At 37.0% G+C, this 27954-nt stretch overlaps 1 protein-coding gene across 8 annotated transcripts; it reads right to left on the bottom strand.

Moving 5' to 3' along the window:
- Positions 1-1219: 1219 nt before the first annotated feature.
- On the bottom strand, positions 1220-22783 carry LOC129870101 (pentatricopeptide repeat-containing protein At5g55840). Of its 8 annotated transcripts, none has more exons than XM_055944701.1 (6): positions 22528-22783; positions 18891-22417; positions 18652-18745; positions 2432-2496; positions 2302-2354; positions 1220-2027 (listed from the first exon to the last, which is right to left on the bottom strand). In XM_055944701.1, exons 1-2 carry the CDS (start codon positions 22640-22642, stop codon positions 19170-19172), a joined length of 3363 nt encoding a protein of 1120 aa, XP_055800676.1. In that variant the 5' UTR covers positions 22643-22783; the 3' UTR covers positions 1220-2027; positions 2302-2354; positions 2432-2496; positions 18652-18745; positions 18891-19169. The 8 variants fall into 8 exon arrangements, with proteins under 8 accessions (XP_055800676.1, XP_055800677.1, XP_055800678.1 ...); XM_055944702.1 differs by having other exon boundaries at positions 2302-2344; XM_055944703.1 differs by having other exon boundaries at positions 2302-2337.
- Positions 22784-27954: the final 5171 nt, after the last annotated feature.

Below are 27954 nucleotides of genomic sequence, written 5' to 3'. Positions count from 1 at the left end.
CTCCATGTATGCAATAAGTGTATTGTTTTGGTCCTAAACCATAAATCTAACAGTTTGTTGAGATATCCCGTTAAAATTTAAGAGGAAATTTCACAAATAGCCATTATAATAAATTTAATTAGGCTTTGTTACTATAGTTTGCATATTTAAGGGTTGTAGTTATAGTTTAAGTTGTCTTGTTGTATAATTCGCGTGTTCGTATAATTCAGGGGTTTGTATAATTTGTGAATAATTGAACTATTTTTGTATAAATTTGAAATAACAAATTTATACAAATACAAACATCTGAACTCTAAACAGCTATGCAAATTATATTATACAAGTTTACATTATACAAAAGTTATACAGATTTTGAATTATACAAACATGCGAATTATACAAAATCGAACCGTAATTAACACTTAGTGTTAGTGGTGAATTGTAAATTAGCTAAATTATAGCTATATTAACTAATTAACTAGTATATGTTTGCTTATTCGATAATTTTCCCTAAATTTAAATATTTAACCCACCTATAACATAATCATATTTGTGAGGTATCAACAATTTTTGTATTCACAATGGATGAGCTATAAGCATACCCTTGACTATCGTTGGGCTGCTTGGAGCAAAAATTATGGACACGTGTTTCAAATTTTAAAAAGTTGAAATCACAAACTTGAAAATGAAATTCTACCTTTTATGTTCCATGACCCCTCTTAATTGATATGAGACAGAAGATCCAATGCTCGAATGAAGTACAAATTACTTTGATTCAATCATACATCTTGAAATCAGGTTAAATATTCTTCTTTTTTTTAACTCATTTATTTTATCTAATCTATTTTTCTAGCTTGGCTAGGTGGGATAGCCGAGCCATTCCCTTTTCTTTCAGATAGCAAATTGGGTAAAACCACTAAAGAAAAAATCTATTCAATTAGCAAAAAAGGGAGAGAGGAATTCGAACCCTCGATAGTTCTTTGTTCAAAACTATTCCGATGTTCAAAACCGGGGCTATCAACCACTTTGTGGTGAATTTGGGATTCCAAATTAAAATTTCAAGTTGATGTTGAGAATTTGTTCAAATGTCATAAACAAAGCACAAATTCAAATTAAAACTTCAAATTTGAAGTCCAAATTACATGGCCAAATGACCCCTTAATCATTACGTGCATTTGTTTTTTTTTAAAATTGTACAATCATATAACGGGTCTGAATATATGTAAATAATTAAGATCTATAACAAAATTTATCATTTAATATTAAGATGTCTATTAAAAGATTTCTATAAAGATGACAATCCATGAAGACTTCCACTTTCACTGCTATGTGCTAACCAACAAAGCTGACCGCTATTATCAACTACCACCACAATCGCTATCAGCACATTAAGTTGTTACCATCATTAGCCACTATTTACAATCAACACTACCAACCACTATTATAATCATAAATCACCACCAATGATTACCACCATCAGCGATGATTATACATCACCAATTATCATTATCATTCACTATTTCTATCATTTACTACTATCGTCCACCAGCAACTACCACGGATCAATAGCCATTGTTAATCAATATTGTCATCCACCATCATCACTAGCAATATAGATACGTATTCAGCTAGTAGTTGCATCTTTTCTCTGCCATGGGAACAAGAAGCCAATCTTCTGCTACAGAAAGAAAAGGAGCTAATGATTTGAGCGCTGCAAATTCCATCTCTCTGCCAGACTCCTCTGGTTGATTCAGATACTGGCCGCAAGTAGATGATCCACAACATCATCTCTGGCTGCCTTCTTTATTAGGTCCACATGTTAAAGATGTTGTGGTACAGCGTATATCAGGGAGATGCTTTATTGTGAGTCTGTGGATATGATGAGGCCTCAGAAAACTGTTGGAGAAGAAGTCATCTGCTACTGAGTTCCAGCAAGTGGAGTACAAGCTGGAATTGATGAACATAAATGATCACCTTTAGGATCAGTACTTCTAGCATCTAATACTCCGAGACTTCACCCAGTCCAAGGTAAAAGCAGAGTGACAACCCTTAAGAACAGAGGAAATTCACAGTTCTTAAAACGTTGTTTGGATATGAAGAAAAGACCAACTTAAAGAGGAAATATGTTATAAACTGGTTTCAAAAAATCTGGAGAATGCAGTCTCCAAAGGCAATTTGAGTCCATAGATGGTTTCCTGATGATCCATACACATCATTTCATATGATTCCGGCCTTTTAATTTTTGAGGGAGGTGTTGAGAAAGAAGTGACAAGAAAAAACTTGTCACAAGTAGACATATCAGGTCAATTAACTGTCAAATACCTGATCACCATCGCCTAGAAGCAAGGCACTTGATTTCTGAAAGCTATTCCTGACTTTAGTTTCCAACAAATAACCAAAAAGGGTAAAAGATATAATTGAATAGGATTATGATCAACATTTGAGACAATACCTTATCTCTTCTTCAGAAAGTTAGGTTGAGGCAGGATTTGTTCATATTTTTCCAGGGAACACTACCTGCATAAACCAAATCATTACAAGAATATTCAGCATATTCCTAGACTCGAAGATGGACAACATTTGTAGCTAAACTATTGCATCTTGCTTTTATATGGATCGTGCTAATTCTGAAAACTACAGAAGGAACTAAGAAGCTAAAGCATCAGGTATGTTACTTCTAGTCAGTAATGCTGAAGTGACTAGGAGAGTTCAAGGGGCACTCTTGTCTATTTTTCACAATTGGCCTCCTGACAACCTTATCAGCAGGATTAATGCAAATATTGCTTAGGAAAATCAAGCTTACCTAGTTTGGACCCTTTCTTTCAGAGAACTCTTTTAGTAAACATCAACGGATACAAAATTTGAGTTAGCTGAACTCATCGTGATGGCTTACACTATCCTCCTACTAATGCTTTTCATCCCAAAATAATTCTGCAGAAATTTAATAATAAAAACTATCAATCTCCTACATGCAAACACGTATATATCTCCTAGGGTGATTTCAAGAGTAAAGGAGGAATTCTCAGAATTTGTTGATAGCAATTTTCTTATTGATCTTCCATTCCTAGATTTACACTGTCAAGTTAGAGGACTCAAGATTGAGATTAAGGTTAGACAGATTCCTCGTATCAACTGCTTGGGAGGAGTTGAACCAAGAAATGATCCAAATCCTCCAGCCCACACTTGCCTCGGATAAACTGCCAAGCGTGACCATGATCATGCTCAGGATTGTAGCAGGTGAAGAAGAATGCCAACCAATTAAGGGTTTGAAAACATGTGGCTGAGGGCTGGCAGATTTTAGAGAGAAGGTGACATGATGGTGGGGAAGCTACCAGGTGCAGGGCAGACAGTTATTACAAATGGCAAAAAAAGTTGAAGTTTCTGAGGGAACATCAAAAGATGGAGCATGGAAGTCTTATGAAGATCGAGAGTCGAGACAAAAAAATAATTAATACATGAATTGAGGAGCCAGAGCTATGTTGCTCATCTTCTTAAGAGGAGTTGAACCTGGAAATGATCATCCTCCAACTAGGACTTGCCTCAGATCGCCAGCCAAGTGTGAGCATGATCATGCTGGATTGTAGCAGGTGAAGATTAAGGTTTTGAAAACATGTGGCTGAGGGCCAGCGGATTTCAGAGAGAAGGCAACACGGTGGTGGGGAAGCTACCAAGTGCAGGGCAGACAGTTATTTCAAATGGCAAAAAAGTTGAAGTTTCTGCGGAACATCAGATGGAGCATGGAAGTCTTATGAAGGTCAAGACAAAAAAGGAGTACTTAATACATAAATTGAAGGAGCCAGAGCTATGTTACTCAGATCCTTCAAAATCCTTGTCGATCCAACACAATCTGGGTGTGGATGTGGGATCCGAACTAGATTTGGTCAACCTAACTTGGGTGCTTTAACTACACCTTTGCCTAAGAAGTATAGGTTAATAATTGATTGAGTTTGATTTTGGGTTTATGTCATATATACACTCACATAAAGTACTAGAATACTTTGCTACTATATGAGATAATTTTTGAATAAAATATCAAGTGTTTACAAAGAATTTAATTATACTAGCTTTAATTTAATAACTTCAATTAATTGTCAAACATACATTTATTTTTTTTGATGAAGTGAGATTTCATTAAGGCATCCAGTAGATGCAAAGATACAAAAGGGGGGTCTGTCAGCTCAGTAAGAACAAAAAGCTTATAGTTAGCCCAGCTAAAAAGGTAACCAAACAACTAGCCTTAAGCTTACAAATTGGAGTTAAAACTCTATCAAAAAATCTCCTGTTTCTTTCATTCTAAATAACCCAAAAAATACAAGCTGGGATCATGATCCAGATTTTCCTGATGGATTTTCTAACTTCCGTGGAGCTCTAACTAGTGTAGGCATCTCTGATATTGAAGGGCATGGACCAACTTATAACCAAAAGCACTAGGAACATGTTCCAAAAGTGTGTTGCAAAAGGGCAGTGAAGCATAAAGTGGTTGATGCTTTCTCAAGTTGAAGCCTTAATAGATTTGCACAGCTGTGTATTCGAAGTCAACTCAGAATCTGTTGTGCTTAGACTCTTCAGCTTTGCGCGTCGTTGGTAGAAAATCCATAACTCGGCGTAGGAGCCTCTGAATCATGAGCCGCTTTTTTTGTTGAGAAGAGGACTCCAAGGACTGCAATACATGTAAAAATCATGGTCAAACCTTTACGGATTTGTACAGATATGCATTTGAAGTCAGCTCAGATTAATTCCAAAATCCGATGGTCAGTTTCGCAGCTTTGAGTGGCTGCGGTAGAAAATTCATAACTCATTGTAGGAGCCTCTGAATCATGAGCCGCTTTTTTCGTTGCGAAGAGGACTCTAAAGACTGCAATACGTGTAAAAATCATGCTCAAAACCTTTACGGATCTGTGCAGATATGCATTTGTAATCAGCTCAGATTAATTCCACAATTCGATGGTCAATTTTGCAGCTTCGAGCGACAGTGGTAGAAAATTCATAACTCGGCGTAGGAGCCTCTGAATCATGAGACGCTTTTTTCGTTGCGAAGAGGACTCCAAGAACTGCAATGTGTAAAAATCATGATCAAAACCTTTACAGATTTGTACAGATATGCATTTGAAGTCAGATCAGACTTTGTCGTGCTTGACTCTTCTCCTTAACGCATCTGTGGCACATTTGGCGAAGAAATATCTAGTTCACGTGCTATCTATGCCACTTCAACGAGTCATTGTGATGATCAAGCAATGTCATGGACCTCTCTTTTTTTTTACCTCATGTGATCGAACTTAGAATAACACTCTTAAGTTTCCTTCATACCTCAATGAAGAGGAACAAGTCATAACTTAGTTTAGAAAAATGAGTCTCTTTTTCTTAGATTGTTCACAGTTTAAACTCGTGCAGGCCAGGAGTAACATGCAGTTTATGCTCGTGCGTCGAGGAGTGTTTCAACTTGCAGTTTAGGCTCGTGCATCAAGGAGCATTTTAGGGAAGAATTCCATCAATGTAACTTTTCTTCTAACCCATTGTGATGAAGCATTATTGCATTTCGATTTAGTGTTGGATTTTACGCTTTCGTATAGTTGAAGTTGATTTGCACTTGATCTTGTGTTGACTATCGAAAATTGCAGTTTAGAAGTCCCTTGATTCTTTTGTCTTTTGCGAGCGACCAAAGTCCAAGTGTCACCATTCTTTTCATTGGAGAAGTCATCTACCTTGGATGTGTTTGTTATTTTCTTCGAGGCGGAAACTTCAATTGGTCCAACGCTCCCAAACTGTGGTATGATGATTTCTTTTTCTATTTTTAGTGATGCCTTAGGGCGGCGCATAGGTCGTAGAGCTTCTGAAATCGAACCCTTCTTATGGTCAAGTTTGGCACTAGCATGGTTTGTATCAGCTGTCTCACCATCATCTATAATGATCTTTCCATCTTGTACCAATGTCATGATCTTTTCCTTCGGGATGAAACATTTTGTGGTGTGTTCACCGACAATGCAATGAAATTTTCAACATTTAGGATCGCCGACTTTGTTGGATTCTTCGGGTCGCTTTGACTGAGGGAGTTCAATGACTTCCTTGGTTAGCAGCTCATCAAGAATCGCAGGAACGTTAGAGTTTGAAAAGGGATACACCTACTTCTCGCGTTTGTTGATTTGCAGCTTTCTCTTTCAACTTTTGTCTTGTGGAGGCCTTCGTGGAAGTCGTGATTACCTCCATGGATTCCTAAGTTTGGTACTCTTAACAACTCCTTGAATTTTGTAGCTTCTTTTCTTGGATCAAAGACAAATGATGCCTTTCCATGACTTGCAATGGTCAACTCTATGTCATGAGCACGCGTAGCTAATTCTTCAAAAGTTCGAGGCTTAATTCCTTGAAGGATATATACAAGGCCATAGTGCATTCCTTGTATACAAATTTCAACTACAGAAGCTTCAGAAAGTTGATCCTTGCAATCTAAGCTCAACATTCGCCAACGATTGATGTAGTCCACTATGGGCTCATCCTTCCTTTGTTTTGTGTTTGTCAATTCCATCATGCTCACTGTACGTTGGGTACTGTAAAAACAATTGAGAAATTGATTTTCAAGTTGCTTCCAACAATCAATTGATTCAGGCTCCAAGTTTGTATACTAATTAAAGATGTTATCTTTTAAAGAACGAACAAACTGCTTGATAAGAAGATCACCATGTGTACCAGCACTGCTACAAGTCTCAATAAAATAGGCAATGTGTTGCTTTGGATTTCCCCTCCCATCAAATTGTTACAACTTTGGTGGTTGATATCCAATTGGCATCGGTAAGCCCTCAATTCGATTAGAATACGACTTTGAGTATCCTAAGGAACTTTGTGGTGGGCCACCATATTAAGCTTTGATGGTGTTTGCAACATGTCTTGTAGTTGTTGAATTGTTAGAGTGGCCACTGAAGTAGCACGCTTTGCGCATTGAGAGTCAACTGGTTTGGTGGGAGAATCAAAATCAACTTTCTCTTGCGGAGTTAGATTCTGACTTCTCTCTAGGGTTGTAGAGATCTAACTTACTCATAAGTTGGGCAATACAAAGATTTTTGTCATCAACAAGCTTCTTCAATGGGTTGCTCCATCATTGCAAACTTCACATACATGTGAGTTGCGTCAACCATCAAGGCGTTAACTTTTGTTGAAATTGGAGAATCCGTTGAATTCTTAGATTTGCCAAAGTTGAAGCCAGTTTGAAAAAGTTCCTCAAACATGGATGCGAGATTGCCCCAGGGGTTGCAGTTTCAACTGTCATCTGAGATGTGATCTTTTTCGCTATTTCCAAAGAGGTGAAGCATTCAGATCCATCCAAACCACTAGTCTTAAACTTGCATTGAGTGATGGGACTAGAATGACTGAGCTCAACAAATGTGGCAGTAGTAGAGTCCTTGCACAAAGCATTGTTCGTCTTTTTAAAGGCCATTGCAATAGTTGAATTTGTAGGAAGAAGAGATGAACAACAAAATTGATCCCACTAGGCGTGCCAAAATTTGTTCGCAATAAATTTTCGTAGCGTTGAAACTTAACTGCAATCAAAATAAATAAAATGTGATTTTTTATTGATGAATCTTGTGAGTACAACTTTGTTGTTCTCTTGATTCTTTTCTCCTTATATTTTTTTGTGATTCGAGGGTCGCTAGTAGCGTGTTTCTCGAATGTAGATGGTCCATATCTCCTTGAGATGTATTTGATCTACAAGAGCGTGAGGCTACACATTGTCGTTTCAGGTTGATCTTCGGGAAGAACTCCATTGATCACTCTTTCAAAGCACTATGTACTTGATGTTATGGTTTTCTCCAAGGCTTCTTGAATGCTTGTTGAAGTATTTTCAAAATGCCCTTGAATGTCATGTTTATCCCCTATTTATAGTTGTAAGGGATGGACAAGGTTGCTTATGATTGGCCAAAAGATGTCATTTTGACACTTGGCAGATTGTGATTGGTTCTTCAATTTGACTGGGACTACCACATCATTTGGACACATGGCGTCATCTTGTTGATTTTGGATGCCTAGTCACCATGAAACATGGCATGGATTTGGGCTTCAAGGTGTAATAAACCTTGGACTTGAATTTATTAAAATGGACTATTAATGTGTAAAGTCCAAATTAATTAATCAACTCACATGGATTTATTCCAAATTTCGTATGGCGTCATCTTATTGGTCTTGGATGCCTAGTCACTGTGACACGTGCCATGGGTTTGGGCTTCAAGGTGAAATGGACCTTGGTCTTGAATTTAATAAAATGGACTTATTTATTTGTAAAGCCCAAATTTATAATTCAACCCAAATATCATATGAATTTAATCCAATAAAATTTATATGTCTACAAATGTCCCTTACTTTCAGACTTGTCGACATGTAGGCTTGCCGAAACTTGACGACGAGACTTGAAGTATTCATGAATGTGTTTTCATTTTTTGAGACTTCAAAAGTACTTGTTTCTTGTTGTCGCATTCTAGCTAGGCCACTTCTTGAGAGTCGTCTACCGTTAAAATTCTTCTGTACATTTTCACTGGGTGAAAGTACTTCATCAAAGTGACAAATGACTTCTTGTAGTGTTCTTAATTTTTATTTTTTTTCAATTATGATGTAAAATTGATCGCTTTTCTTAGCTAAACATGAAAAATTACCAACTTCATGTTTTCCTTAGGTCTATTGCACGTTGGACCAAACTCTAGCTAGAAGTTGTGCCCTTTGCTAGGTAGTAAAGCTTATACTACTTTCCATACGATTGATTTCTAATCAAAGTACAAGCATTATTTAATAATTCATGCCATGGTATAAAAATAAATCGATACTCCAAGAATCAGAATCTCTACCAAAGAAATCTCCTTCAATATGGTATTTTTTCCAATTAATGAACCAGCTGCTAGGAAATTAGTATCTTGCCAGAGATTTTATTCAAATACCATGAAAGAAAACTCCTTTAAAGATTCGCTTCAATACATAACCAAATCTAGAGATCACATAAACACTTCACATGTTCTAAATCAAGGCGTTCTTCTTTCGTTAAGTCGTTGGTTCATCCTTACCATGTTGATGTGATTTCAAAAATGGGCGGTGAAATCAAATTTTCTTCTTCCAATTTCACATTAGCATTCCTTGTGCAAGGATTGGAAATCATTCACAAGAATCTCTATATAAGCTTCTTCAATGCACAAAAGACTTTCATCAAAAAATTCGGAAGTTGTAAAGAAAAATTGCCTGATTGAGTTTAACTGTTAAGCTGCGACACCACTTGGCTTTATCAAATCAAGAGACGTAGCCTCCATCGTGTCTCAAAAAGTTAGAGCAAAAATACTCCTACTTTCATAGGTAACTTTAAAGTTTGTTTAGCAGTAACCCGTTTTGATGGTCCAGATTTGCGCATCTGTAGTGTAAAATTCATATCTCATTGCAGAAAAATCAAAATCGCAAGCTGTTTGATTTTTCGAAAACTAGAAACATGGAACTATAACGTAGCAAAGAATTGCAACCAAATTCCTACTGCATTGCTACAGTTTTGTTTTTTAATATTAAACTCAACGTCGGATTTTTTCGTCTTTTGATTTTTCTAATTTACGTTTTCATAAAGGTAACTCCCTGTATATTTTCTTTTTTACCAACATTTTTCTCTCTTTATTCCCAGCAATAACGTGTTTCGATGACCGTAAGACGTCATACCCTTGCCTTGAGATCATGGATAATAAAACAAATTCACATGCCAAAGCTCTCATCTTGAAAGTTCATCTTCCGGTGATTGGCGTCTTCCCGCTTGTTAGAAAGCCATTGGGCATTCCCATCCATCTCACGGAATTGTCAACGACAGAAACGACGGATGTCATGTCTAACTTCTCGAGCAAGTTATGACTGAAAAAGTCTCCACCCATCAAAATGTTGTTGCATCTAGTCCTCCTCGCCGTGATGAGAACCTTAGCAATTGGCGTGTTCCTCCTTCCAATTTTGGCGAGGTTCACTAAACATCTGAATATTGGAAATGGGTAGAAGATATGCTTGCCCGCAGCTAGGAGGCTTTGGACCACAACAAGACTTATGATATTATCTTTGCTTTGATGTTCACATATGAACATAATGAGAATGTGCTCCAGGCCTTTTGTGAAAATTAATTCAATCCACCAACACAGTTTCTACTTTCATTGGAGAGTTATCCCTATCTTTGTGGGACTTGAGAACCATCTGAGTCCTTCCTATTCACGGGACTTCCTATGACGAAGTTGTTCCCTAAGCTAAGGAGTTGACACATGTAGACGACCATGGGAAGCCTTTCCTCCCTAGAAGTTGCTCATACTTGTTTTTGGCATTCTACCGGCTTACAAAAGGTGTCATTAATGAAGTCTCCTTTCGTTATTGGACCAAGTTCTGGTTTCGAGGACCGTAAGAATATGTTGAGCCTTCACGAAAGTTGTCTAAGAATCGGGCAAAGCCAAGGATGAATCATGATCCTTCAAGGAATATTGACATGAGTTTTTTACCACAAACCGAAAAGGAGAATGCCCCTTTTATCGAGCTAAGCATGGAAGAATCACTGAGAGATGAGACTTATTTGGCAGCTTTTCTTGCATGTTGGTTCTGTAAATTCATGCTTCCCAACAAAAAGGTTGATTGGTTTCTTTGGCGGTTCCGGTCCTTGCAAGTATCTAATATAATTTTTTATCCTAACAAAAATATACTCAATTATTCTAATTCAACATAAACAAACACACAAAAGACCAAATATTCTCTCTGTTTTTTTAAAAAAAAAACCTCTTTCTATGCTTATGCCCCATATATTTAGTGCATAAGGGAAACGGGGAATGAAAAATTAGGGAGACGTGGTCTTTGGTATTGCTTTTGGTAAGTTATTATTCTTTTTTGTATTTTTCTTATTTTATCCTTTTCATTTGTTGTTTCCTTTGAAGAGAGAAATAAACTAAAATCATATAGTTTTATATTTTAAAATAACATCTTTAGTATGTGCGTGATCAATGGAAAAATGGGAAATAGGGGTAGAACATGCAAGTGTGCAGGTGATGTTAGTACAGTTAAAATTTGAATTTATATTTAAAAAACTGTAGATAATTACAATAACCAAAAAAAAGTAAAAAAACTAAAGTGATAGTAAAATTTGAATTTATTAAAAAACCTGTAAAAATTTAAAAGTTCATTAATTATTAACTAACTTAACTAATTTGTCCTAAAAATACCACATGTCTTGATACTACACTGTCACTTCGCATAATCCTAGGCTAGACTTTCTTCCTTTTAGTTATATATAGAATCGATATAGATATGGATGAATTGGTGAGTATTTTAAAACCTATTATCATGTGAACCGTTCGCAACGAGGAGTGCAAATGTGGAAGATTTCTAGCGAAAAGATGGTGAAACATTTTGACCTTGTTGATGCTCGCAAGTTATCGCGATAGATACTTGCAAGGAACGGAACCGCCAAAGAAAATTTTTCGCCATGAGCTATCAAGCTTGCAACTTTGAAGACGCTAGCACGAACACAATCAGCCTTCTTATTGGGAAGCACGAATTTACAGAACCAACATGCAAGAAAAGCTACCAAATAAGTCTCATCTTTCTATGATTCTTCCACGCCTAGCTCGATAAAAGAGGCATTCTCCTCTTTGGTTCGTGGTAAAAAACCTATGTCTGTCAATATTTCCTGAAGGATCATGATTAATCCTTGGCTACGTTCGATTCTTAGATAACTTTTGTGAAGGCTCAGCATTTTTTTTTGGTCCTCGGAAGCAAAACTTGGTCCAATCACGAAAGGAGACTTCATCGATGACACCTTTTGTAAGTCGATAGAATGCCGAAAACAAGTATGAGCAACTTCTAGGGAGGAAAGGCTTCCTTTTGGTCGTCTACATGCGTCAACTCCTTAGCTGAGGGAACAACTTCATCATAGAAAGTCCCGTGAACAGGAAGGCCTCCGATGATTCTCAAGTCCCACAAAGATTGGGATAACTCTCCAATGAAAGTAGAAATTGTGTTGGTATTGGTGGATGGATGCCAATTTTCACAAAAGACCTGGAGCACATTCTCATCATGGTCATATGTGAACATCGAAGCAAAGATAGCATCATAAATCTTGTTGCGGTCCAAAGCCTCCTTGTGGGCAAGCACATCTTCTACCCATTCCCAATATCCAGACGTGTCGCGAACCTTGCCAAAACCGGAAGAAGGAACACACCAACTGCTAAGGTTCTCATCACGGCGAGGAGGTCTAGAAATAACAACATTTTGATGGGTGGACTTCAAGAGGAGAATTTTTCCAGTCATAACTTTACTCAAGAAGTTGTACATGATGTCTTTTGTTTATGTCGTCGACAATTCTGTGAGATGGATGAGAATGTCCAGCGGCTTTCTAACAAGCGGGAAGATGCCAATCACTAGAGGATGAACTTTCAAGATGAGAGCCTTGGAATGTGAATTTTGTTTATTGTCCATGATCTCAAGACAAAGGTATGGCATCTCATGGGCGTTGACACACATCATTGCTAGGAACAAAGAGAGAAAAAACGTTGTAAAAAGAACTAATAACAATAAACAGAGAGTTACCTTGGTGAAAAATGCAAATTGGAGAAATCAAAAGACGAAAATATCTGAAGTTGAGTTCAATATTAAAAAGCAAAAGTGTAGCAATGTAGGAGGAATTTGGTTGCGAATCCTTGCTATAGTTCCATGTTTCTAGTTTCGAAAAAATCAAACGGCTTGTGATTTCGATTTTTCGATAATGAAATATGAATTTTACACTATCGACGCATAAATCTGGACCATCAGAAACGGGTTACTGCTAAACTTTCTTTAAAGTTACTTTGATTACTTTTGCTCTAAGTTTTTGAGACATGGTGGAGGCTATGTCTTTCGATTCGATAAAACCAAGTGATGTTGCAGCTTAGCAGTTAAACATATTCGTGTGAAATGGAGAAGCTTATGTAGAATTCTTTGATGAATCTTTACAAATTATGAATTCTTTGATGAATCTTTTGAACAATGGAGAAGTTTATGTAGAAGTTCTTGTGAAAATTCTCATTTGTATACAAGGCAAGTTGTGGTGGAATTGGGAGAGGAGAATCCCTGACTGGTTCATCAATGGAAAATTTACCATATTGAGAAAGATCTCTTTAAAGAAAATTTTGATCCCTTTTAAATACCAAAGCAAAGTTAATATTCTTTCTTCTTTTTTTTGGTTCAAAAGTTCTAACCAAAATTATTGTTTTTTTCTGATTCCTTACAACAGAAGGTCACTTTAAGGTAATGTGATCACTCAATAAGGATCCTTCTATTTTAAATTCATATTGAGGGGTCACATTGTTGTTGAGCCTGAGAATTCTTTTTTTAAAAAAAAAAGAAATAAATTATTATTTAGGATCACTACAAGAAGTCATTTGCCACTTTGATGAAGTACTTTCACCCGGTGAAAATGTACAGAAGAATTTTAATAGTAAACAACTCTCAAAAAGTGGTCTAGCTAGAATGCGACAACAAGAAACAAGTACTTTAGAAGTCTCAAAAATGAAAACACATTCATGAATACTTCAAGTCTCGTTGTCAAGTTTTGGTAATCCTACACGTCGACAGATCTCGAAGCAAGGGGCATTTGTAGACGTATAAATTCTATTGGGTTAAATTCAAACAAAATTTTGTATTTAATTCATGTTCATTTTGGGTTGATTAATTAGTTTGGACTTTACAAATTAATTAGTCCATTTTAATAAATTCAAGTCCCAGGTCCATTACACCTTGAAGCCCAAACCCATGTCACGTGTCACAATGACTAGGCATCTAAGACCAACAAGATGACGCCACGTATCCAAATTATGTGGTAGTTCCAGTCAAATTCATGAACCAATCACAATCTGCCAAGTGGCAAAATGACAACTTTTGGCCAATCATAAGCAACCTTGTCCACCCCCTACAACTATAAATAGGGGATAAACATGACTTTCAAGGGAATTTTGAAAAAAATTCAACAAGCATTGGAGCAAGCATTCTAGAAAGCTACAACATCTACTACATCGTTCTTCCAAGGAGTGATCGATGTAGTTCTTCCCAGAGATCTTTCTGAAGTAACGGAGCACTAACATTCCTGGAATTGGAATACATCTCTAGGAGATCCAAATCATCCAATAATTCGAGAAGTAAGCTATCGAAGGCCCTCAAATCTTGGAAAAGTTTAGAGAGAAGAATCAACAGAGTAACGGAATTGTACTCACAAATACATCACTAAAAATTACCTTTTCTTTTATTTATTTTTTATTGTAGTTAATTTTCGGCACTTCAACAATAAAGGTTTATAAGTATACACTAATATATGTTAGAATATACATTTATTAGTTATAGCTTGTAAAGATATAGCACCTACGTCTAACTCGACCCCAAAAGCTAGGTCATGAGGGCAGGTTTGTCCAAGTCCGTATAACGAGACCAATATCCCATCCCTCTACCAATGTAGGACTTCTTAACACTCCCCCACATGCCCAGACCTCAATTGGAGCATGAACACTTATAAATGGGGGCCTAACATCTGTGAACAACAAATTGGGATAAACCTGGCTCTAATAGCATGTAAAGATATAGCACATAGGCCTAACTCAACCCCAAAAGCTAGCTCATGAGGAGAGGTTTGTCCAAGTCCATATAAGGAGACTAATTTCTCATCCTTCTACCAATGTGGGACTTCTTACATAGCCCAACACTCGTACCCACACTCCTATCCATAACACAAGATTCTAAAATTTATGTGATGAAGAATCTGACCTCTAGATCTACACCTGTATCCGAGTAACATAGAGTTAGAGAGAAGGGAGAGGGAAAAAATTTAGGGAGGAGATTTAAAAAAAGGGTAATGACAGCTATAGCTCAAGAGACTTGTAAGAAAAAAATTGAAGGGTTCATAGTTGAAGAAGGGGGACTCCACATACATGGTTCTTTTACAGACAAAGTAGTAGCAAATAGAACGAGGGACTTCATTGAATCTACAATAATAGTTAATGTGGGAGAGAGTGAGATTACGAAAGATGTGGTGAGTTTCTATTCACAACTATATCGGGAGGAAGTCACATGGAGAACTAATCTGGGAGGTCAGTTTTTAGCCAGATAAAGAAGGGGCGGGGGAATGGCTTGAAAGAGAGAGCTAGGAAGAAGAGAAGAAGAAAGTTGGGGACAGCTACAGAGGAGAAAAAGCTCCTAGCCTGATGTTTAATGCTGGAAGATGATGGAAGGCAAACTCATTGAGATATGAAGGACTTCCATGATTCTGGAAAATTTGAGAAGAGTTCAACACTTCCTCCATTTACAGAATACCTAAGGAGAAGGAGGCAATTAACTTTACATATTTATTAGTCTAGAGGAAAGTATTTGTATCATTATCACTAAAATGCTCACCAATAGACTAAAGAAGGTTCTGGAAAACTCCATTTTTAATAACCCAGAACGCGTTTGTGGAAGGAAGATAAATTTAGACTCAGCATTGATGGTAAACAAATGTGTGAGCTCGAGAAGGAAGGAAGGCACCCCAGGGGATCTTTGCAAGCTGGAAAGAGAAATGTCTACTGTTGAGTATTGATGTCTTTTGATGTTTAACAAACACAATGTACTTTGTGAAGGAATTGTGATAAGAACTAGGTCCTTGATGTTTATGTGTAACGAGTTGAATAGTTGTGTCTGTGTTTGAGATATCATGTTGAGATATTTAAGGAAAAATATATGGGTACCTCTCCATTATTTTTCGTGCAATATATTCTGTATATACAAGATCACCAACTTGGAGTTATTTCTAGTAAGACACAGTTTGAGAATCCTTGGAGAGGACCTAGAACTATGGAATATTTTAGAAGAAGGTCCAAAGATCCCAGCAACCACTGATGATAAAGGAAAGACCTGGCTCCCAAAGAAAGAGAAAAATATATACTGATGAAGAAATCAAGGTAGTCCAAAAGATGCCTAAGCAAAGAAGTTGCTTATTTCGGTTTCCTAACTTCATAATATCTCCGAAATAAGTAGTTCTTTTTCATGTGCTTACTAATGTAAATTTTTTAAATACTATATACAACTATGCAGAAATCACTCATTCACACAAACTGAGAGATTGAGAAACAGTTTAGAGCTTTCAAGCAACTTGTCGTTCCTGGAAGTATCAAAAATGATCATTTGAGAATGTGAAGAACCAGGCTGAAGATTTTGGTCCTCGTGTCATTTTTATACATTGAGTCCTATCCTAATTCAATTGTATTAAGATTTGAGTTGTAAGCAGTATTATCAAAAGCAAAAAGCGCAAAGAAACTCCAAGGTCCGTTGGGGTTTTAAGCGCAAATAAGGTGTGGGCTTTAATTAAAAAAAAGTCGCAAGTTGAGAAAAAATACAAATATATTTATTTAGTTCAAGACTAATAATTATAAGCATGAATAACAAATATATGGACAAAAAAATTGAAAAATAATTATGATAAAGTGAAATACGATTTGCTTAGTATTGCCTTCTCATGAGACGCTCATTGGCAAGGAAAAGTTTATCTTAAAGTCTTGATGACACCACTGAAGCACTCAACATGGCATGAGACTCGCTTCAGGGCTTAAGCATGTCTTTGACAACATTGGTTATAACCATCAACTTATTCAGAAGTATTGTTAGGTTGTTGTTTGTAGTGTTATCAAAAGCAAAAAAAGCTCTGGGGTTCGTTGGGGGCTTTAAGCGCAAAGCGCAAATAGAGCGTGAGCTTTAATGAAAAGGACACAAGGGGAGAAAAAACATAAATATATATATATGTTTAGTCCAAGACTATAATTACAAGCATGAATGATAAATATATAAACGAAAAAATTGGAAAAATATTTGCGATAAAGTGAAATATCAATTGTTAGTGTCGCCTCTTAGAACCTTGATGACAAGACTGAAGCGCACATTAGGCGAGACAAAATACTCAACACGTTTTCGGCCTCGCTTCAGGGCTTAAGCACGCCTTTGACAACACTAGTTGTTTGTTTGTTGCTAGAAACATTTTACTATTGTTTCAAACCAAAGTGGCTTGAGGGAAGTATAGCGGCCGAATGACTATTGATTTTAAGGCTTAAGAGTTAAGTTTAAACTGCAAGGGTTTGTAATCTGAATTTTTGGCTCACTTTGTTAGTGGAGTTTGGAGTTAAATCCTACTGGAGTTGGTCGTGATTTTTGCACAATTTGAGTCGAGTGTTTTTCCACGTTAAATCATGTGTTCTTATTATTAGGCACTTAACTGTTTTAGTTGTTTGAACTGAATACTCATAAGAACCAGGTTTTATAGTTGAGTTAGGCAAATTTTAAGAGTTGACAAAAATTAGGTACGACCCAATCACCCCTTGCGTCATTAGAGTACACCAAACTAATAATTGGTATTAAAGAAAGTTCTCACATACTAGGCTAACACCTTGAGAGATCCTTGAAGATGAGTGCACCACTTGGTATGAATGAAGGACAGTCTACTACTTGACCACCATGTACAATGGACAACATTACAGTTGGCGGAAAGCAACAATGAAATATTTTCTGACTGGAGATGATTACAAGTTGTGAAACATTGTGATAAGAGGATCACTTATCCAATGAAGGGAGATGTCCCAAACGAGCCTAAGAGTTCATTCTTCTATACTACAGGATGACAGAGAAAAATGTCAAGGACAAAAAGATATGTGGCCTTGGTCCTAATGAGTGCAACCGAGTATCCCCTTGCTAAAATGCTGAGCAAATCTGGGATGCGCTCCAAACTGGTCATGAGGAAACAACACAAGTAAGAAGTCCAGAATAAAACTATGAGTTGTTTATCATGAAGGACGATGATCCCATACAGGAGATGGTTACCAGATTCACCATCATCACCAACGAGTTGAAGTTAATCGGTACGGTATTCTTTTTTGAAGAACCAGTCAGTATGGATGATTGGTGGTATTTGTGAAGAACCAAGTTTTGTTGTTGGTTTACCACTTCTTATATGCCACATGTATATGGTTTTCTTGTATAATATAAGAGGATTCACTACTTCAATCCATAAACAGACATGCATATCTCCAGCATCCCTTTGAACAACTAAAGTATCCATAGAAATGTTATCGATTCTTTAAATGGTCTTCACCAAGAGTTTGATATAACATGTGCAAATATTTGTTAAGTAGATTTCTCATATTAAGTGAATCAAAAACATGGCAAGAAACATCCCTAACATATCCAGGATGGAAGGCAAGATAAAAGGCATATTTGCAAAAATCTCTCCACCACAGGGATCAATATAAACATAGATCATTAGGATATTGTCTTTTCCCTAAGTCGCATGTTGAAAGAATCCAGGAAAACAAATATAAAGGTATCCATGCAGGTACTACAAACGCTAGCAGAAGCAATCATATGTAAATCCATTTCACCTGAGAGTTTGTAAGAATGGAAGCTACGGTGGGAAGTCTTTTCTGCCCTAACCACTATCTTTCACTCATTATTATATCATTCTTAACATTCACTATCCACATAATTCATCCTTGTATGTTGAGGTTAAAGTTTTATCCCACTTGGCCAAGCTAGAGGAATTTTCACAAACATACTGCTTCTCTTCTTTTTTCTGATATAAGGTAAATATAAACATACTGCTCTTAACCATAGCATACTTGTTGAAATTGAGGAAAAAGACATGCAAGGGATATACACACTTACATATTGAAGAAACAAGCTTCAATGTGATTTGCAACACTTCAACTCTAGTGGTCTTGCTAGATAACGAAATGCACTTCAATGTAGAGCACGTAAGCTGCAGAAGTAAAGAGTCCAAACATAAAGGCCCAGCAATATCAACCAGACAGCAGAAACAAACTAATTGACCCGACTGAAGATGAAGCTTACTAGATAGTCCTAGTGCATTAAACAGAATAAACAAAGCAAGAAATGTCAAATACCTATTCGGACAGATCAGTGTCAGATACACAGTTGACCACTTTATGAGCTGCAATATCCTCATATCCACCTTGTTGGACAGATATCTTAAAGGACACCGAACATAGAAATACACTTCAAATAGAAGAAGTGTCCAAAGTTTCAGTTACAGGCGTCTCAGATAGACCTGATCTCAAGTCTCAACCATTGAAGCCAGTTTAATCCCATGAGACCCCCATGAAGACATCATTTCCAGCAAGCTAGATAAATGTTTCCACTGTTATCTTTCTATAGCAATATACTTATCTTCTTTTCTTTTTCTTCTTTCTTAAAGCATTTAGCTTTTCCTTCATGATTGTCAATCTTTCAGAGAATGCTTGGGTATTTGAATATTCACCTGCCAATCCTCTCTCTTGCAGATCATTTAGAAGACTTTCACCCTTTGCAAGATCATTCCCAGACCAAAATGCATTGAGAAGAACCGCGAAGGTTGTAATATTGGGACACATACCCCTCTGTTTCAGCTCCTCATAGAGATCATATGCATCATCAATATAACCACCAGCACAAAGGCCAGTTATGAGGACATTGTAAGCAATAACATCTGGCTTTGCACCATGAAGCTCCATTGTAGTTTTCAATTTTAAGGCCTCACAAAACTTAGAACTTTTGCAAAGTCCATGCATAACAGTTGTGAATGTGGCAACAGTTGGAAGCAGATGCACCCGTAGCATACATTCAAGTACCAGCATTGCTTCCTCCATCTTCCCACGACGCACAAGCCCCCTTATAATTGCACCCTCAGCTATAGTACGAGAGCTAACACCTAATAACTCCATTTCATCTTTTAGTTTGAATGCTCCTTTTACATCTCCAACTTTACACATACTAGTGATTAAATTGCAGTATTGTCTGTCAACTGGGACAAAACCCTCTTCAATCATTTTATGCAAGAAATGATGTGAATTTTGGAAGTCCAATGTTCTTTTCAGTCCCTTAAATATCGAATTGTAAGTGTCTCCATCAGGAGAAACACCTAAGGTAGTCATTAAAGAAAGAAGATCAAGGGCCTTCTTCATCTCACCCCTTTCACAATATTTATTGATAATCATGTTGAATGTGAATTTATCTGCCATTATTCCCCTCAAGATCATCTTTATCATAAATTTAACCCCAATATCCAGCAGACTCGACTCACAGAGTCCAAGAGTCACATAATGGCATGTTAATTTATCTGGAGTGAAACCTTTTTCTCTAAGTGACTGATATAACTTAGAACACTCAGATATGTTCTTCTGTCTCGAATAGCCTCGTAATAGAATATTATATGTAGCCAAGGAAGGCATTTCACTTCTTTCTCTCATTGCAGAAAAGATACTACTCACCTTATCAATTTGTCCATGTTTTGAGTAACCATCCATCACCACATTCAGTGCCACAGTATCTGGGCTAAGACCTTTCCATGTCATCTCATCAAAGAAGTAACTGGCAACCTTAGGCAAACCACTCTTGAAAAGACCATCAATAATACATGTATACATGACCCGGTTTGAAGAGGGGTCACCTCTACTCAATGCTCTTTCCAACAGAAGAATTGCAGTGACCAACTTATCCTTCCCACACAAGCCAGCTAGGAGACTGGTGTAGGTATGACTATCAGGGAGCACATTAATCTGAACCATCTCTTCGATAAGGATTAATGCCATGTGGAAGTGGCCTGACTTACAGATCTCACCCAGCAATACGTTGTAGACAACAACATCTGTCGCACAGGAAATTCCACGGAGCCTATCAAATAATCCAAGCGCCTCTGTAAGGTTTCCTCCTCTGCATATTCCCTTTAGTAAGCTTGCATAGGTGTAAAAGCTAGGCTGTCTACCCAAGTTAATCATTTCGTCAAACCAGGATAATGCTTTTAACCCTTCACCTACATTTCCATAGCAATCAATAACAGAAGTAAACGCAGCAGAATTGGGAACAAGACCAATCTTATGCATGTGACTCATGAAATCCTCTGCCTCTCTTACTCTTCCACCTATACAAAGAGAAGATATCAGTGAGTTGCAAATGAAAGCGTCAGGACTATGGCCTGTTTTGTGCATCATTGCATAGACTCTCATTGCTTTTAGGACATCCTGTTGTTTGCAAAAGTTGTAGATCAAAGTAGAGTATACTACATCATTTGGGAAAACTCCAAACTTGTACATCCTACATAATATTTCCATTGCTGTATTTAGCATTCCAGCTTTACAAAATCCATTTAAAAGTACCGAATATGCAACAACATCAAGACATATACCACTCTCAAACATATCCTCAAGTAATGGTACAACTTCTCCTAGCGACCCCGTTTTGCATATCCCTTCTAATAACATTGTATATGCATGCTGATTGAGAGATAATCCGCTCAGCTTCATCTTCTTGAGGATATCTCTTGCAGAATCCAATATGCCATGCTTGCAGAAACCATTCAAGAGAGCCCCATAACTAACTTCATTGGGCCGTAGATCTCTTATTTCCATTTCAGTCAGCATTTCTTGAGCCTCTTTAAGATTGCCTGCTCGACACTGCCCATCAATCAAAGCATTGAAAGTGATACAATTTGGTGAAAGATTGAGATTCAACATCTCATGAAAAATCTTCATTGCAGCGTCAATCTTCCCCTCTTTCACAAACCCGTTAATAAGGGTATTATAGGTAATATGATTTGGAACAATCAATCTCTTCCTCATCTTCCTCAATACTAAATATCCCTTAGCACTCCGATTCTTCCTGCATAAATCATCTATAAACATATTGTATGTACAAACATCAGCTTCAAGACCCTTAGAATTCATGCAATCAATCAGTTCTAAAGCTGCTTTATACCTTCCCTTCTTGCAATACCAATTAAGCAAAGTATTATAAGTAACCACATCAGGGTTATAACCACTCTCTACCATCTTTGCAAGCAAACAATTTGCTCTCTGGACCTTCCCTTTGGCACAAAGAACTTGTAAAAGTATATTGAATGTACCAACATTTGGGCAAATACGTTTAGCAAGCATTTCTTTGAAAAATGACCATATGGACTCAGGATTTTGCTGCTTCCCCATTGCTGCTAGGAGCATATTGCAAGTGTAAATGGACGGTTTAAATGCTCGAGAACTCATCAAATTGAATATCTGAAGAGCATCTTTAATTGTACCTTTTCTCACATAAACCCTAATTAAGAGATCAAAAACAGAAGGGTTTGAACTGCAAAGACGATATGTATCCATAAGAGCACCAAAGACAGAACTTGGCCCAACACCCATGTCAGATAAATGCCCCAAAATTGACTTAACGTAGTCATGCATTCTAGCTCTAACGAGTATGTGGGTCGTGATACCATACATATGAATAATATGAGTGAACTCCAAACCAGGTTGTTTAATAAACCAATTCAAGAATTTCAAAGCCAATTTCCCATGAACTGGCCTCAGTGAAGCCATTTTATACCTCATATGATTGAGTGAGCCCCAGCGGTCCAGGGTAAGAACAGTGTAAATGCTCTTCTCCACTTCTTCACCTGTTCAAACACAAAAAAAAAAAAACTTCAAATGAAACCGGATGATTTCTTGTTATTTGCCTAAACCTTGATAAAGGAAAGTAAGAAAGAAAGAGAGGGGGGAAGAGTACTTGGTGGCTTGGTGCTCATAGGATAATAATTTCGCGTGCAGACTTTTCGGGGGCGCTTAGAGAACCCCATTTGCCAGAAAGGTCTGGCCGTTCCGGGATTGAACTGCGGACGCATTGCAGAGATAGTTAATTCTGTTTTTTGTGTTTGGTTACTCTCTGTGGAAGCCAAATAGAAAATGGGAACGCCAACTGATGAATTTGGAGTATTTGTCTCGAGTCTAGAAAGAACACAGCTGAGTAAAATTTGTGTTAAGTGACCAAATGATTATGCCGGAATGGTAAGTAGTGAGAGCTCTTGAGTTTGAATTTCTTTCGTACCAAATCATAAGCACTTTTATTCAAACACTCAACTGCTTATTTATAAAAATAACTTTCACCACTTCAAAGTTCTAAAAGCACTTCATACATAAAAGTTACTTTTTTTAAGCCCATCCAAACGGGCTCTAGGAATCAACTTTTCATTTTTGACTGACTTTAAGAACTTTCTGACTTAAAGTTAGCATTAGGCAAACACGTCCAAAAGCTGAAAAGGGGTTTTAAATTGGTTTTGACCAACTTAAAGCCAATCCAAACGGGCTCTTAATCATGTTTTCATTTGCTCAATTAGAGCATGGCATAGTTTGACTATTTAAATAAAATTTACTAACAAATTTAAGGGATATCAATATATTTAGCCTTTATATTTTATCTCATTTATAGTTTGTTTGGCAAAAATAATTGTTTGATCAAGCTTTTGAGAAATTAAAAGTATTTTTTAAAAACAAAATATTCATTTTAGAAAATTTATACGTTTGTCCAAGTTTTTATGAAAAAACATAAGTACTATTGAAGTAGCAAAAAATATTTTCCAAAAGTTGAAAAAATGTAGTTTCTTCATAAAAGTACTTTTGATAGTTTGTTCGTTCCAAAATTGTTGATCTAATATTGATAAAAGTATTTTTAAAATTAATTAGTCAAATATAAGTTGTTACTCTTCAAAAAAAAAATCAATGAATCAAGTTTTCTGATCAAGCTTATGATGAAGAAATTGTTGGGGAGGAAGCACCACAACTAAAGTTTGATATGAAAATAAATTGGACACGAGAATTTTACGTGAAAACCCTTCTAACAGATAGAAGGGAAAAACCACGGGGTAGAAGGATCTCACTATTAAAATATGGAGTACACTACTCTCAAATACAAGGAGAAAACAATAATTAACACTTCTCTCTTGTAAAAGGAACAACTATTAAAGAGGATACTCAAGACTACAATATTTATCTTGGTATATAACTCTCTTTGTATTTTTACTCTCTCTTTCTGGGATGGATCTAAATGAGGGCAAGAGATCCTCTATTTATAGGAGACAAAAACGCGTAAAAAAAAAATTACGCGTGAAAATTTTCTACGCGTTAATTTTTTCCTGCCAACTTTTGACAGCCTTTCTACGCGTTATTTCTTTTTACAAAAAAGAAGCAACAATTGTTGACTTCTTTTGCTTTCATTTTTCAAAAAGAAGCAGCAATTGCTGACTTCTTTTTCTTTCATTCTCCCACTTGAAGATTTAATTGAGAATCAATTAAGTCTTCACACCATCCTTTCTACCCAAATTATTGAAATGTTACGTTTCTGCTAGGCCAATAGAAGATCGACACCATATGAACTTATTACTGTTGATCGACTTTGTAAACATATCTGCCAGGTTGTCATTAGTGTGAATTTTTTGAATATCCACACTGCCTTCTTTCACCTTCTCACGAACGAAGTGATACTGAACTCGTATGTGCTTTGTCCTTGAATAAAATGTTGGATTCTTTGCAAGATGCAAAGCGCTCTGACGGTCACAAAACAGAGCAACCTTCTTTTGTTTGTGCCCGAGTTCCTCCAGTAACATCTGCATCCATATTGCCTCTTTGCTAGCTTATGTAGCTGCTACATATTCTGCTTCCATCGTAGATGTAGCCACGATAGATTGCAGTTTTGAAACCCAGCTTACAGCTCCTCCAACAAGAGTAAACATATAACCTGTGGTGGACTTGCTTTTATCAAGATCACCTACATAATCTAAATCAACATAACCTTTAACAGTAAAGTCTGATTCTCCATAACACATTGCAACATCTGAGGTAACCTTGATGTATCTCAGGATCCTCTTAACAGTATTCCAATGCTCTCTATCAGGATTAGTCATGTATCGACTAACCACTCTCACTGCTTGTGCAATGTCAGTTCTTGTACATACCATGGCGAACATTAAACTTTCCACTGCTGATGCATACGGTACTCGAGACATCTTCATCCTCTCTGCTTCATTGCTAGGACTCATACTTGAAGATAACTTGAAATTAATAGGAAGTGGGGTAGAAATTGACTTACAATTTTGCATCTTGAAGCGTCTCAAGATTTTTTTCAAGTAGTTCTTTTGAGAAAGCCAAATCTTCCTATTATTTTTGTCTCGGTGAATTTGCATCCCTAGAATCTTGTTTGTTGGTCCCAAGTCCTTCATTTCAAACTCCCTAGCCAACTGTGCCTTTAAATTTGTGAGACGATCTTTGTTGGGGACTGCTACCAACATGTCATCAACATACAACAGCAAAATAACAAAATCTACATCACCAAATCTCTTGTAATAAACACAAGGATCTGAACTATGTCTGTTATATCCAAGGCCTATAATGAAGGAATCAAATCTCTTATACCAACACCTCGGCGCCTGTTTGAGACCATATAGAGATTTGTTCAACCTGCAAACCAAGTTCTCTTTTTCCTGTTCTTCAAAACCTTCTTGTTGGAGCATGTAAATTTCTTCTTCAAGCTCTCCATGAAGAAATGCAGTTTTGACATCTAACTGCTCCAAGTACAATCAAATATAGCACACATCGCCAGGATCACTCCAATTATTATGAGTCGAACCACCGGAGAAAATATCTCATTGAAGTCTATACCTTCTTTCTGAGCGAATCCTTTCACCACTAATCTTGCACGATACTTCTCCACTTGATCATTACCATTGTATTTGATCTTGTAGACCCACTTGTTTCCAATGGTCTTCCTTCCTTGTGGTAATTGAACGAGATTCCATGTTTTATTTTTATGAAGAGCTTCAATTTCTTCTTGCATTGTTGTCACCCACAGAGATGATTCTTGGCCTTTCATAGACTCATGAAAAGTTGAAAACTCTCCATCTTCTGTTAGTAGACAATATGCAATATTACTCTCCATAGAATAATCTGAGTGTCAAGTTGGTTTTCTTCTCTCCCTAGTTGACCGTCGAACTTGTGGAGTTTTGATCTCAGCTTGGTCTTGTTCTTCGTGCTCTAGTGCTACTTCAGAAGAAACTAGAACTTCTATTTCTTCAACTTCAACTGTAGTAGTTTTTGATTTTTCTTTTGAAGTGCTACCTTCTTTTGCTTGTATCTTGTTTTCAACAAATACAACATCCCTGTTGATTATCACCTTACGGGCTGTGGGATCCCACAAGCGATACCCCTTGACTCCATCAGCACACCCTAAGAAAATGCATTCCCTGGATTTTGGATCCAACTTCGATTTTTCTTGGGTGTTGTACATAACATAAGCAAGACTTCCAAATATATGTAAGCGAGAATAATCAGTTGGTTTTCTTGTCCACATCTCCATTCGCATTTTCAGATCAATTGTGGTTGATGGTGACCGATTGATCACATAACAGGCAGTTTTGACTGCTTCTGCCCAGAATGGTTTTTCCAACCCTACAGTTGCCAACATAGCTCTTGTTCGTTCCAACAAGGTTTTGTTCATCCGCTCTGCTACTCCATTTTATTGTGGAGTATATGCCACCGTGAACTACCATTTAATACTTTCTTATTTACAGAAGTTATTAAAGTCATTACCAGTGTATTCTCCTCCATTATCTGTCCTTGAACACTTGATCTTTTTCTCAAATTCAAGTTACACCCGCGCTTTGAACTATTTGAAAACTGGAAAAACATTTGCCTTTTTCTTGATTGGATACACCCAACTTCTCCTGGAGTAATTATCGATAAATGACACGAAATATTTTGCTCCTCCTAGGGACTCCACCGGTGCTTGCTAGACATCAGAGTGGACCAGATCTAATATTTCCTTACTTTTAGCAGAGGAACTGCTAAACTTCAGTCTATTTTACTTACTGGTAACACAATGCTCATAAAAGGGTAGTGAAACCTTTTTGAGCCCTGGAAGAAGTTTTTGCTCAGCAAGAATCTTCAAACCTCGTTCCGACATATGGCCAAATTTACGATGCCATATGATCGTTGATTCTTCAAATGACCATGTTGACGCGGTTGATGCTTCTCCTTCTTGGTGTATTTCACCTATAAGTACATATAGATTTGCAGCAAGTTTTTCCGCTTTCATCACTACAAGCGCTCCTTTGGATATTTTCATGACTCCACCATGAGTCTTATATGAACATCCATTATCATCTAATTGTCCCAAAAACAATAAATTCTTCTTCAAGTCTTTTACATGTCGTACCTCCTGGATGGTGCGTACTGTGCCATCATACATCTTTATTTTGATGGACCCAATACTAATAACATCCAAAGCATGATCGTTTCCCATGAACACAGACCCTCCTGAGATAAGATTATAATTATGGAATTATTCTCTCTGGGAAGTCAGTGCCATGTTGCTTCTGTGTCCGTGGATCCAGAGATCAGCGAAATATTTTCTGCCTTCATTATTTGATATTGCCTCACTACATAAAATATCGCCATCATCCAAGGTACATGCAACATTTCCCTGAGCATTTAATGGCTCAGGGTGTTCACTCTTCTTTTTGAACCGACAATCTTTCTTGCCACAGTTGTAGCACTTGATATTTTTCTAACTTCTTGATTGAGATCTTCAATAATTGTGACTCCCACTGGGGCCACGTTCCGCTGATCTTTCTCTCACCATCATTAAAGCTTCAGCTTGTTATGAACTTGCTTGTCTGTCTTCTTTATTTTTGCGCTTATTTTCTTCTTTCAAGACAGCGGCTGCCATTTCATAAAAAATTAGACTATCTGTATTGTTCGTCAAGTTGATGATGAGTTGATCATACGAGTCAGGCAGACTTTGAAATAAAAGTTCCGCACGTTTAGTCCCTTCTATTTTGCAACTCATTGTTGTAAGTTGTGAAAACAGAGTATTCAAAGTATTGATGTGTTCAGTAACTGACATGGACTCTGCCATTCGAAGAGTATACAATCTTCTTTTTAAGAAAATTTTATTATGCAAAGACTTGGCCTCATCAATCCCGTAAAAGTATCTCATATTTCCTTCGTCGTCCGCTTTTCAGCCACACTAGACAATACTTGATCAGCTAGTGCCAAGTGTAGATCAGCAACTGCATTGTTGTCTATGTCGTTCCACTTGCTGTCATCAGCAAAGTCTGCGGGCCTGTCTTTTCTCAATATCGCTTTTATTTTCATTTTTCACAAT

The sequence above is a fragment of the Solanum dulcamara genome, chromosome 10 (assembly GCF_947179165.1).
Source record: "Solanum dulcamara chromosome 10, daSolDulc1.2, whole genome shotgun sequence".
NCBI classification, from domain to species: Eukaryota; Viridiplantae; Streptophyta; class Magnoliopsida; order Solanales; family Solanaceae; genus Solanum; species Solanum dulcamara.
This window is presented reverse-complemented; position numbering and strand designations above follow the sequence as displayed.